This window comes from Xenopus laevis, chromosome 2S (genome assembly GCF_017654675.1).
Source record: "Xenopus laevis strain J_2021 chromosome 2S, Xenopus_laevis_v10.1, whole genome shotgun sequence".
In the NCBI taxonomy this organism is placed as follows: Eukaryota; Metazoa; Chordata; class Amphibia; order Anura; family Pipidae; genus Xenopus; species Xenopus laevis.
This window is the reverse complement of record NC_054374.1, coordinates 86,104,242-86,118,797: the sequence shown is the minus strand read 5'-3', so window position 1 is coordinate 86,118,797 and position 14,556 is coordinate 86,104,242. Positions and strand designations below refer to the sequence as shown.

General features: G+C 39.0%; 1 protein-coding gene across 2 annotated transcripts in view; it reads right to left on the bottom strand.

Annotated features, from left to right (window-relative positions):
- srrm3.S (serine/arginine repetitive matrix 3 S homeolog) overlaps positions 1 to 14,556 on the bottom strand; it is a 193,952-nt gene that overhangs the window by 38,933 nt on the left and 140,463 nt on the right. For both annotated transcript variants that reach the window (XM_018249637.2, XM_018249638.2), the window contains exon 5: positions 13,261 to 13,395. In XM_018249637.2, the coding sequence (XP_018105126.1) occupies positions 13,261 to 13,395 (135 nt within the window). The remainder of the gene's footprint in view (positions 1 to 13,260; positions 13,396 to 14,556) is intronic.

Sequence of the window (14,556 nt, the reverse complement as noted above, 5' to 3'; positions counted from 1 at the left end):
GGGCAGTATACTACTGGGATATTGCTCAAGTTCCCAAGGCTCCACTTATCCATACTTTACAAAAATGATATCCCGTAGCTCAAGAAAGATCCATAATAACCAAGTTTTATTCAATTCATTTGTTAATTGTTTACATTATGGTGGACTTAGATCTAGGCCTTTTAGAGTCATTTTAGATACAAGAAGACTAGGACAGGGATGTATATTTAAGGATTATCAAGAATACAAGTCCTCAAATAAGTTTTTTTAATACATTAATGTATACTACAAAATGTACAGGTTTAATAAGTCGAGATAATTGGATGCAATATTTGGGGACTAATATGTATTTTTATAACTTTTATATATATTATATTTTATATGTGATACTATTGTTTATACAGGCTACTTGGAATAGGAATAAGACCCCAGAAATGTATGGTTGATAATATGTATAATTACTGTAATGAAGCGGTTTGGCCAACTCATTGGATTTTAAACTAAGGTAGGAGGGGCCTTGCTGGTTTAAATGTTGGAAATGTTGTAATGCTGACATTATCACCTATGGCTAAGTACTGATAGGTACGAAACGCAAAAGGTGGATCGTTGAGGGGTCAGTATGTAAACATTTTTATTATGTGAATTGAATAAAACTGGATTTTTATGGATCTTGAGCTATGGGATATAATTTTATGTAGAGGATGCAAAAGATGCATGTTAGCATGTTACTGGTGAGAACCAGCATCTCTCCTCTGGGGATTCAGTAGAATAGCTAATTCATGGTATGGATCAAATATAGCAGGTAATTGCATTTTGTCAAATATAATGCCAGTGTCCTGAGAAGGGCACTTTGCAATGGCACAGCAGTTTGAAGATGAGATGGCAGCTCACTTTGGCAGAGGAGTCAGTCAGACGGCTGCCAGTGTGCCCATGGGATAGGTAGGCAGCAGCATAGTTGGGGTTCAAACGTTAAATGGCTATACAGTACACTGAAAAAACGATTCTTGTAAAAATACAAGAGATACAGGTATTTAAATGCATATGTGTTAGTATTCCTTTACTATATTAAACAGAAAAGTGGCAAAAGGAAGGACCTAAAATGAAATGTTTAAATATGTAAAGCAAAGACTGTTACTATGGATACACTGATCATCTGATGTTAACTAAGCTGGTAACATTAAAAGCTAGCTGTCAGAAAAGAACCACAAGAGACATGATGAGAGCAGCACAGAGGCAGATCAGTTAGCACTCAGGGTACTGTTTGTAGGGAGCTTATGTGTCCTCTCTGTGGTTGAATAGGTTTCCTCTGGGTGCACTTGTTGCTTACAGCACTCGAAAAGGCATCCTAGTAGGGCTATTGGCTTCTGAAGAAATTGATTCTAGTATATGTTTGTTTGGGAGTGACTGTCACTGGGATAATAGACAAGGAGAGCAGGGAGGGCAATTGGAAACACAGACATATGTGTGATGGCCATTAGGTAATAGAGCTGTAAGACCCTGGAGGACTCTAGGAAAAGTGTAACCTTTCTGCAGCAATGAAAGAACCCTGGATATTATTAAGGTATTAAAAGACGTTATTTTTACAATATTGAATTTTGCATGTCACATAAAAGCCAGAAAGCCTCACCCAACATTGTTGCTTTGTTTCTGCTGTTGCTATTCTAATGCGCATGTATCAAATATGCCATTTAGCAAGATTTTTGAGTATTTTCCCTGCATTTTGCTCTATAGTCTTAAATCTTTCAGTGATAAAAACGGCTTGCAGCTTAACAGCTATGTTCTATTCAATCCTGTCTGTCTGTCCTACTATTGTATAGCGTCTGCCTTATGATCAAGATATCCTGTCTCCTTTCCAGATATCCTGTCTACTTTCATTCCGACTTGCAGCTTTAACACATTCGAGATTCTTTGCTCATTAAGGCATATTCGTTTCAATGTCCAAATACACAATTAGCAATGACAAAGCTGATATGGAATTGCATGTATTCGTAAAACAAATATTATTATTATTATTATTATTGCATGTATTCATAAAACAATATTAGTGGAAATAGATTTTTGAGATTTTAGAGGTTTTAGAGATCCTGGTTTATTTTCAGGCAAGTTTTCTAACTGCTGTTCTCTGTTCAGTCCTTAGCTGTATGGTCTATTTGGCTTGAACCTTAAGTAATACAGTATATATTTCTGAACTGGCCCAAAAGCTCTGCCCCAATAAGGTCAAATATCACACTTTCTAGAGAAAGTGCCACATGTGTAACTAGTCCTATAACACTGTTACTCAAGCACACAGAGAGTATTCACAGTTAGGGGCAGATTCACTAAGGGTCGAATTTCGAAGTTAAAAATACTTCGAAATTCGACCCTCGAATTGAAATCCTTCGACTTCGAATATCGAAGTCGAAGGATTTAGCGCTAAACGTTCGATCGAACGATCGAAGGATTTTTCGTTCGATCAAACGATTAAATCCTTCGATTCGAACGATTCGAAGGATTTTAATCAAACGATCGAATGAATATCCTTCGATCAAAAAAAGTTTAGCAAGCCTATGGGGACCTTCCCCATAGGCTAACATTGACTTCGGTAGGTTTTATCTGCCGAAGTAGGGGGTCGAAGTTTTTTTTAAAGGGAAAGTACTTCGACTATCGAATGGTCGAATAGTCGAACGATTTTTCGTTCGAATCGTTCGATTTCGTTCGAATTCGAACGAATTTAACCAATTCGATGGTCGAAGTACCCAAAAAATACTTCTAAATTCGAATTTTTTTCATTCGAATCCTTCACTCGAAGTTAGTGAATCTGCCCCTTAATGTGTACTGCAGCCCTTTATACCTCCAATCTCCCCTGCTTTTATTCTGGGTGCCTCCTGTACTCCTAACATGAAATTTCAGATTTGCTTGCACTCATAAGACTAGCTTTGTTCAATTTATTGTTTCAAGATTAGATTATTTCCCAAGATAAGAATACAAAAATATTAAATTCTCCTCTTCTAAACAAATGAATAAACAGGAAAATACTGCACATTCCCCTGTTAATGACAGGTAAATTTGTAAACAAAACAAAAGAAAGCATTTTCATTAAACCATAATACACACTCTATAAGGGCCACAGTGAAGAACCCCTAGTATTTTTGTAATTATCAAATATAAAAAAAACTGCTGTTATATATGCTGCCAGTTGCTGGTTGCACACTAAATTGGGGGTTATACTATGCAAAAACGTGGTCCACGAAGCAATGGAACCTGGCTTCCAAACAATTTCCATAGTATGGTGCCTGGTTATTTCCTTTGGTATCTCTACGTCTTTTTGCCAAGCACCATACAGAGTCATAATTTTTTCAATATACTTTTCACAAGTCGTATTTCTTTACTGCTTTTCCAGCCATTCCTTTCTATTCTGCTTTTTCTCTAATCAGCTGCATTACTAATGAAAGTTATTACATACCAGATGACACACATTTTTCAGCATTTGAACCATTTTATCAGAGTCCGTTAAAAATCAATCATCGTCAGTGGCACATAGTAAGCGGATCTATCTCATCTCCCCTGTGACCATCAATTTGATGCTTCAATTCCTGCATCTTACAGGCAGACATTGAAAAAGCCATCTTTAATGATCAGGCTTCTGGCTGCGAGCAACTTGTCCTTCTGACCTCTTTCACTCATGCCCTGACAAATGCTGCTTATTAGATCAGGCAAGGAAAGAGCTAGCTTCTTATAATTAAAATGCTATGCTGATCCTCATGAGTGCTGCAGTTTATAATAAAGGAACAAGGTGCAGGGTCTAAACTGAAAATTAGACAAAATATTGTGTTCCTTCTAATATTCACCCTTACTATTAAAACCTACGCCACCAAACACAGTCCACTTTACATATTATACTTCTTTCCTCTACAACTCTTGTCAATCACTGTTGCCGTTACTTGTTATTCTTTAGATGGCACAGATATAGAGGGGCAAATTCACTAACCTCCAAAAATTCGCCAGCGACGGCTTCGCTCACAGCGCAACACTTCGCTAGGCATAGATTCGCCAGGACAACGCTAATTCACTAAAATCCAAAGTTGCGTCCAGGGCGACGAACGCTGGCGAAGATGAGCTATCGATACTGCGCCAAGTGAAGCAAAGTTGCACTAGCGTTGCCTAATTTGCATACGGTGGGAAGTTAAAGTTCAATGGACATATATGTTGCAGCCAATGCATTACACTACACCAGCCCGGGAAACCTTAATAAAATAAAGTTCTTATAATGCCCTACACATGATCCCGGTGTATAGTTTATGTGCCATACTGTATGTTAGGAAATGTAGGGGGGAAGCCGGTTACCTCAAAAAAATGTACGCTCTTTTGCAGCCTATTACCCTGAAAAAGGAAAAGACGCCAGCTATTTTTGAGAAAGTCCTATCTACTCTATTGCACTTCGCCTGGTCTGAGGTTGCAAAGGCAAGTCTGATGCAAGAGGTAACGTTCAGTAAAATCCGCATCTTAGTGAATTTGCGTAGTTATGTCTATTCACCAGAGCGCAAATTCGCTTGGTGTTAGAGAGCGAAATACCGCTAGAGTCTATCTCCTTTGCTAGCGAAGTTACGCCACCGACCGTTAGTAAATCGGTGAAGTTCCGAAATGACGTCACGCTGGTGCCCTTTAGTAAATTTGTCCCAGAGAGTGCAAGTCTCCCTGACCCAACATACAGGGCCCTTAACACCCTGCTCCAAAAGATTTCCCTTTACCCACCTGAGTTAGTATATTGGCTAATACCACAGGGTTTTCTCTTTGCTGCAGCCTCTGACTGCATTACATGCTAAAATTTGTAAAATGTAGGAGCTAACCATCACAGTACCTAGGAGCTAGAGCTAGGGGTGTGGTCAGATGAAAATGGGCATGGTCAATGCATCACTGTGGCGTGTTGTGCACATTACCCAAAGCCCCCAGGTTTCAGTCTTGAAAGGTCAATACCTCTGTAAATATTCTCTGATCTGCAGTCTGTGTCTTATAATGTATAACTTCTGTTGTATTTTATTTTTATCTAAATAAAGAACAATTCTTTCAACTGTTTCCATCTCAGAATGTAAAAGTAACCTTAACTCACAGCAGGGTTTTCTATTGACATTAACAAAATGAGGACTGCTATTATGTATGGATTGCTCAGAGAACAGTAAGTTTTAGTCAATTTAAACAGGACTATTTTTTAAATGGCAATTTAAATGTAATTCTGTACCCTCAGGGGCCCATTCACTTAGCTCGAGTGAAGGAAACGAGGAAAAATAGTTCGAAATTTGAATGGTCGAATATGGCTACTTCGACCATCGAATGGGCTACTTCGACCTTCGACTACGACCTTCGACTTCGAATCAAATGATTCAAACTAAAAAACGTTCGACTAATCGACCATTCGATAGTCGAAGTACTGTCTCTTTAAAAAATTCTTCGACCCCCTAGTTCGCCACCTACCGAGGCCAATGTTAGCCTATGGGGAAGGTCCCCATAGGCTTCCTAACAATTTCCTGATCAAAGGAATATCCTTCGATCGATGGATTTAAATCCTTGATTCGAAGGATTTAATCGTTCGATCGAACGATTATTCCTTCGATCGTAGGAAATGCAGTAAATCCTTCGACTTCGATATTCGAAGTCGAAGGATTTAACTTCAACAAATATCGAGGGTTAATTAACCCTCGATATTCGACCCTAGGTAAATGTGCCCCTCAATGTGCATTTCATTTTTATTTAAGCCTCTTGTGCAGCTGAGCTATTCAAGCAGCTTATGGATTCAGAGCTACAAGCAGGATTCCCTCCCAGAACTAACTATATGGATGATGAATGCCTTTTCTATAATAGCTGCTAAGGGAGAAGCTCAGAAGTGGTTTAACCTGTGTAGTGCTGGAGGGGAGCGTGATAGACTACACTGGAAAGAAAGTCTCTGTTTGCAGTAGGTAGAAAAACAAGTAAATATATACATATTTTCTTAACGAAACTTATGCCAGCTCCCCCCCCCCCTGAATGCACCACTTACTCACCATATACTTACTTTTGCTGTGACTGGGGAGAGGGGAAGCAGGGGGAGAGTGACGTGGGAGGGCAGAAGACAGAAGAGGCACCTGCCTAGGGCGCAACATTGTGGGGGTGCTGGCAGGGGCCTGCTGAAGATTCTTCTGCCAACCCCTAGTTGGGATTCACTCCAGTCTGCAGTTCTCACCTACCCCTGTCACTCGCCCTTCTGTCCCTCCTCTCTCCTCTGTCCCTCCCCTTTTGTTTCCCCTTTTGGTTGCCACTTGCCCTTCCTGACTTTATGGTGAGCACGTTCGGGGGGGGGCAGGGGCTAGCCGTCCGGGTTGCCTAGGGCACCTCGAGGGAGCAATGGGGGAGGGCAGGATTGGGTCTGGATCGGCGGGGCCCACTGATTTTTTCCTGGTGTCCTGCTAACCCAGTCCAACCCTGGTTGGTTATGTCCTTGACACAATAGAGTGCTATTATTCTGCATATTCTATGTGCCCGTTGCTACACATATTTATCAGAGAGTGAAATTAAAGGTTGCCTCAGTCTGCCTGAGTGAAATTCCTCTACTTTCTGTTCATTGCTATGGAATTTTTAAGTACCTAATTCTAAATGAAAGTTATAGTTCACCCTTAGAAAATTACAAAATGGCATAGAAGCCGAGCTATATACTGTACAAAACACAATTTAAAAACCCTTCTGTATTATTGATTGTGTGCCCATACAAACCCATTTGTACCTCTAACTCCACAGCCTGCATCCTTAGCAGATCTGTCCTGTTACTGACCACAGGGCCGCCATTAGAAATCACGGGGCCCCGTACAACAAAATTTTTGGGGCCCCCTGGGCCCCGCCCACACTGACGACCAAGCTCCGCCCCATATCCCGCCCACATCGCAGTTAAAAGACCACACAGACATCAGCGCTAAAAAAGTAACCCCCCCCCCACACAAGTTGTAAAAAGCTATTGATGGTCAGGGCCCCCTTATAAAAAAAATTGGGGCCCCAAAAAAAAAAAATTAAATTTTTTTTTTTTTTAAAAACATTGGTGGCAGGGGCCCCCTGTTAAAAAAACTTGGGGCCCCAACAAAAAAAAATGTAAAAAAAACTAAAAAATAAACAAACATTGGTGGCAGGGGCCCCCTTCTAAGTTAAAAACAAATTGGGGCCCCAAAAAAAAATTTGAAAAAAAATTAATTTTTTTTTGAAAAAAAAAAAAAAACATTGGCGGCAGGGGCCCCCTTATAAGTTAAAAACAAATTGGGGCCCCAAAAAAAAAATTTTTTTGAAAAAAAAATTTTTTTGAAAAAAAAAAAAATGGTGGCAGGGGCCCCCTTACAAGTTAAAAACAAATTGGGGCCCCAAAAAAAATTTAAAAAAAAAATAATTTTTTTTTGAAAAAAAAAAAAAAACTGGTGGCAGGGGCCCCCTTACAAGTTAAAAAAATTTGGGGCCACCAAAAAGAAAATTAATTTTTTTAAAAAAAAAAAACCCCAAAAAAAAACAATGGTGGCAAGGGGCCCCTTACGAGTTAAAAAAAAATTGGGGCCCCAAAAACAAAAGTTTTAAAAAAAAGATTGGTGGCAGGGGCCTATAGAATATTAAAATAATACATTGGTGGCCAGGGGATTAAAAAAAAAAAAAACACAAACTGGTGTTCAGTAGAATTGAACTCATGGCTTCAGTACTTCAACTTCGCCTCCTTTCGTGACTTCGGGTCTTTTCACCGCTTCAGGACTTCGGCTTCGGCTGTTTTCGTGACTTCGGGTCTTTGCGCTGCTTCAGGACTTCGGCTTCGGCTGTTTTCGTGACTTCGGGTCTTTTCGGCGCTTCGTGACTTCGGCTTTTTCCGTGACTTCGGGTCTTTTCGTCGCATCGGCTTCGGCTTTTCGGCACTTCCGCATTCGGCACTGAAGAGGCAAGACGTACGGCTCGGGCGCTCGTAAGGGGGGCCCGGATCTTCAAAAAAATGCAGCGCTGCCGGGCCCCCCTTCATGCCCGGGCCCGGTACGCTTGTCCCCCCTGTCCCCCCCTGATGGCGGCCCTGACTGACCATGTGGGCAACTGCACCTTGTCTCCTTGAAGAAATATTGTAGGAAGCAGGAGTGGGGTTAGTGCTGGGTTCTGTACAATTATAACTCTGCTGGGAGTTATGCTTGACACTAAAAGATCTGGTGAGGTCGGCTGTGAAACTTTTGGGAATGTAGAAGAGGGGTGGCCTTGTAGCAGTTGACAATGAAACGAAAGGCACTTGTTGGGCATGGTAGTGAATATACCAGCTCTGCTAATTTGTCTTCTTATAATAGGTGTTTTACAGTAACTATGACTAGCTGATTGCTCAATGTCACGAGTACCATTAATTTGCCTTTTTTTTTTTACACCTAATGGAAACAGTAAGAGAAGAATGCATAATATTGCTGCTGCAGTGCTTTGCAAAGTGTTTACAACTATTTCTAATACTGCTTGCAGATTCAGCTATGCCTCTCTTCTAAACCCCACCTCACTTCTACAAATGCCTTTTATCAATCAAAGCCTAATATAAAAAAATCTGTACAACAGAATCTGCTTGCTTGCAGATGGTGGTATGGCAAGGCATCACTGGGTGCATGAGCAGAATTAAGGGAACAAATTATGGCAGGGAACAGCAATAACTATTTTCCCAAGCCTGTAGGGACAGAACATAATGTCCAGCATATGCATTCTTCCGTACTAAGCATAATTATGTAAAATAAATTTTAGAGGCTACAGTTCCTTTAAGGTCAAACTTGCTTTGTAACTGCTAATTTAAATAATCTAAATGTCAGCTACTTTTATGTCTGATGTGGAGATAAAGATCAGAAGCAGATTCAACATTCATATCAGCAATTTTGATCTACTTCTCAAGAGACCAAAAGTATTTTGTTTTAATTATTATTTTCTATTGTAAGAATACAATTCACTGTTTTCAGGGAACCATAGGGAACCCATCCTAAGCAGCACATGGACCCATTTTTGGATCTGAACCACAGGTTAAGAATGCCTACTTTAATCTAGACTTGACATTCTATATGGTTTCAATGACCTTTAGTGAGAATCCACAGAATTATTTGCAAAACTATTTATCAGCAAAATGAGTAACCCCCCTTGAATTAAAAGAGATTGTCCAGATAGGCCTTGTGGGGATCTGCCACTGGTCAGGACCTAATATGGACTGATAAATACCAGGGGAGTAACCCTGCAGTTGCAAGGGGGCAGCAGTAAGAAGGGTCCAGTGGGGCCCTAATTAATGAGAAATTTCAATGTATCATGGTAAAAAAGGTCAACATACCAATGTTCTATGCCCCTAAATTGAATTTGCTTTGGGACCCAGTAACATCTAATTACGGCACTGATAAATATTTAAGGTCCTAATGGGATTTAGTGACCTTAATTATAGCTGCTTTTTTGTAAGTGGTTATAATGTTAATATCGTTATTATTTTAAATTTAATATCTTTCATTTATATTAATCGTACACATTTTTCAACAGGCACTGGGTAATAGTATTTAGTATTTTTGCGAATTTCGCGTGAAATTCGCGAAACGGTGAAAAATTCGCGAAACGGCGCCCGTTTTTTACGCCGGCGTCCGTTTTTTCGAAAAAAAAAATTTGACGCCGGCGAATTTTTTCCGCGAATTTTCGCGGGCGTTTCGCGAATTTATTCGCCTGACGCGAATCGCGCAAATTCGCCGCGAATTCGCGCCTGGCGAATAAATTCGCCCATCACTAATAGTATTCTTAATACAAAGTCCAAATACAAATACAAAGCCCATGTGCAGTAACCGATAGCAACCAATAAGAATCTTGCTTTTAAACAAATGTCCAGTAAATGCTACTTGCTGATTAATTGCTTGGTGACTAGACCAGTAGCAACTTTTGAACTTTTTATTGCATAACCACATTATTAGTCTATCACCAACCATTTTTTGGGTATAATAGTATTCAATATACATATTATACAGCAGACCATCTAAATCAGTGGTCCCCAACCAGTAGCTCTCGAGCAACATGTTGCTCACCACCCTCTTTGGATGTTGCTCTCAGTGGCCTCAAAACAGGTGCTATTTTTGAATTCCAGGCTTGGAGGCAAGTTTAGGTTGCATAAAAACCAGGTGTACTACCAAACAGCATCTCTTGTAGGCTGCCAGCCCACATAGGGGCTACCAAATAGCCAATCATAGCCCTTATTTGGCATCCACAGGAAGTTTTTTCATTCTTGTGTTGCTCCACTACTCTTTTTACAATTTAATGTGGACGGGTAAAAAAGGCTGTGGATCCCTGGTCTAAGATATACTTTATTTATATATTTTGAACACATAAAAGTAAGTACGATTATGGGGTTGTATCCCTTGATTCATTATGTCACTTTCTTTACATTTAAACACTGCACACGCTTACTTGCCATCGCTATGTTGGGTACGTTAAAAGAAGAAAGTGGTTGCTCCCCTGGAATATTGTACAGCAGAATCCTTTATAATGTAGCCAAGAACTAAAGTTGACATCCCAGCATATCGTACATATTCTAAAATGTAAAAATCAATCTTCCCATGGTCTCTGGAGGGCAGAGTTCCAGGGGGTAAGAGAGAGAGTTGGCAACCAGAGGGGAGTGTTGTGGAGTGGAGGTTGGCTGGATAAAATTATGCATGTATTTTCCTATATAAAAGACAGTTTCTTAAATATGGAACTCAGTGAATGAAGGTCTATGTTTTAAATGTATTGCCACAGATTTATTAAATTGATTAGTACTTGTTCAAAAGATAAGCTGCATTCTATGACATATTGTGACATCATTATTCTCAGTTTGGGGGTCATTATATTTCTGTGGGGTACATAATGACATCGTATTTCTGTGTCAGTGTTTCTTAAAAATGTTACAGAAGAACATCCACTTGTTTGGCAAGGTCATCAAAAAATGGATTTAACAGGGCTCAGATCAGAAGATCAGAAGAACTATATATGGTATTGCATAAGATTACATCCATGATCTGATAGTGATGACTGTTTTGGACCAGAACACAGGGCAAAGGGATGAGCACTATGTTTGCCACTGATCAAAACAAAAAAAGTAGAGTACGGGATCATTAATTGGCTAAATTAGCAGACATGGCTAAATTATTGGCTAAATTAGGTATTACTTACCCTACAATTTCCTTTATTAAGGATACAGGAATCTGCCATTATCTATCTATGCTTGGGCAGTCTAACTCCTAGATCATTAAATAAATACTTGCAGATCTGTGATGGCTAGGACATTAGTAATTCCTTATTTTTATAAATATGTGTGTATTTTCAGCTTTTCATTCGATCTTGAGTCTGGATTTTCCAGTATCAGAACCAAATGGCATTAATATGAGTTATGGGTATATACTTTCAAATCTGAAGGCAAGTGTCAATGTAACACATCTGTACTGTGATTTATATGGCTAGTGTTTCCAAGTAAGTATTGTGTTCTTTACAATACACACGGGACACATGAACACGGAATGTTTACAGATATGGTTTATTACTGTAATAATATTATGGCTGTACTATTCAATGGTGTAGCTCTTTGCTAGCTAGCAAACTATAATAACTTGATTTAATGGAGTGATAACTTACTTAATGTTACTAGCAACCCAAAATTCACTGTGGCCCCTATGTTCCAAATTTCTATAGCACATTAAATCGATGTAACATTAAATATATATGATACCTCTGTGTAATTCCAGTTTCAATTTGAATTGACTAAGGAGAACCAAAAAGAGGGAAGACAAAATACCAATTTTAACTGCCTTTTAGCAGAAGGGTGTTTGTGATTTTCATGCTTCTTAAAATATATCTTACTGTCAAGCAAACATGTTAGGGAATCAGTGTTGGACTTGGACACCAGGGGCCCACCAAAAACCTTTGACCAGGGGCCCACCAATAAATTTTAGACAAGGGGTCCACTCTTAGTACTGTTATTCTTCCTCTCCTCACTCAACCTCTATTCTCCTAGTCTCTTCTTTACACACACTATAAACTATTATTCCATTTATTTAACCTCTTTGTTCTTATAGCAATAGGGAATGACCATGAAATAGGCCATATGTCTAGCAGCATAAGGGCCCACTGACACCTGGGCCCACCGGGACTTTTCCTGGTATCCCTGTGGGCCAGTCCAACACTGTAGGGAATAACTATAAAGGGTGGTGTTATGATTGATGCTGCTGATGTCTGTGTCATTATTACTACATCCAGTATGTATAGTGAATGCAGAGGTAGCATTTGCTCTGGCCAAACCATGAGAAAGGAGAGGCTCTGGGAGTTCAACAACAGCCAGTTGAAATTTGGACATCCTTAAGTACATATTTTTTCACTATGAAAATGGAAGGAAACAATCCTTAATTTTTGATTGGTTAGCAAGATATGAACAAGGACGGAAAATTTGTTTTTTAAATTTTCTTTTCACTCTTGAATTGGCTCAAATCTAATCTTGCAGTGGATTATATTAACCAATTTTGATGCAGACAGCACAGGATCATAAGAGCTAGTTGGGTTTAGCAAGAGCTTGTTCAAGTAACAGCAAGACGGGATGCTTAGGTTAACCTATCACAGTTTTTTCATATTAAATGGGGAGCAGAACCAGCAGTTTTTGGAATGTCTCTGCTGGTGGAAAACACTAGTAGAAACACAATCTCATCTGGCATTAGAATGAAAAATTGTATTTGTTTTAAACTAATCTAAGAGCAAACTGTCTTTGTCAGAAGACTGAACTTGGTTATAGAAGACTGAACTTAGTTATAGAAGACTGAACTTGAGTTGGGCTGAGGAAAGAGCATTTACAGACCTGGCCTGTAGGTAAAAGCAGCAATGTAACCCAACAACGTTTCTGTCACATAATGTGAATTTTTTTCCACTAGCTACTGTACAGTACATCACATTATATTACTTAAACACATTTTTTTTGTTGTTCACACCTGCTGCTTTTACCTCTCTATCTAAATATTTGTATACAGTCGTCCAGTGAAGTACAACACTCAACAGGTCTTGAGCAAATAAAAATACGTTTTGGTCACTGCCTGTGACCAGGCTCACAATATTTTTGTTTGTGAGTGCTCTTCCATATATATATATATATATATATATATATATATATATATATATATATATATATATATATATATATATATATATATATATATATATATATGAACCGATATGTTGATAACTTTCAGTAAAAAGAAACAGTTTCACTAATTGAACGGGACTTTAGTTTTAATAAAAGCCAATAAGTTCATAAATGCTTCTTACCTGTAGTCTCTGTGGCTGCTGTCATCCCGGTACCAATCGCTGTGACACTCACATTCCAGGGTGTAGCCTTCTCCATACATTGAATACTCTGTGGCACTCTCTTCTCCAGGAACCATATAATGGTTTTCAATAACTCTATAAGCAAGTACAATACACGCATAACTTTCATAAGTAAGACAGATACTTACAAAGAACACAGTACAGTACCTATGTTGCCCCTGTTGCTACAGGTTACTGAATAAGGTCAAATAAAAAAAGTACAGTCGTTGTGAATGAATTCAGGTACAGGTGATGAAAGTCTTTTAGCGTCGAGGGTAACAATGGCCTTTAAAAACTCGAAAGGCAGACGGCACTTCTGAAAATAGGGTTTATTGGAATTCCTGCTGAGAAGAAAACCTAACGCGTTTCGGGAGTTATCCCTTAGTTATCCCTTAGTCATAGGATAACTCCCGAAACGCGTTAGGTTTTCTTCTCAGCAGGAATTCCAATAAACCCTATTTTCAGAAGTGCCGTCTGCCTTTCGAGTTTTTGTCGTGTTTACAGTGGGGACACTGTTGGACGGAGCACCTGACCTGAGGGGAGAGCGGTGAGCATGTGCGGTCCTTTTTCGCCTTTCTACTTAACAATGGCCTTTGCCTAGCCATTTGTAGCCATGTTAAAGAAATTGTTTTTTTTATGTGGGGGGCAGGTACCTTAGGCATGCGGGGGCCTATCTAGAAAATATTAGATAAAGGAACGCCAAATTATGGCAACATTCCAACCACCATACCAGTAGATTTTTAGTCAGGTTTTACAAGATACAGTTCCCCTGTTTATATAATATGTCTACTTCCTGCACATTCAAGGTTCAAATCCTCCCTCTAGTAATCCCAATATACTTTGAATACCTAAGTGAAATAAGATAACTTTTCTCTAATCTTTGTTCTAATATCAATCCAAAATTATAAATTCCATTTTAAATTGTAAGTGATATTATATATTAATTATAATAATACATTATCTGTTGACTAAAGATGTAACAGTCAACAGGCATAATGGATACACCAATATATGACATTATCTGTCTGAACCCACCCTATTTACTGATTCTGTTTAGCTGGCACTAAATGCAAATGCAGTACAAGTATGGCATCTGTTATCCAGAATGCTCAGGACCTTGGGTTTTGTCGATAATGGATCTTGCTGTAATTTAAATGTCTAAACCTTCAGTCTACTAAACAACCACTTAAACTTTGAATAAACCTAATAGCATTGTTTTATCTCCAATAAGGAGTAATTAAAACTTAGTTAGGATCA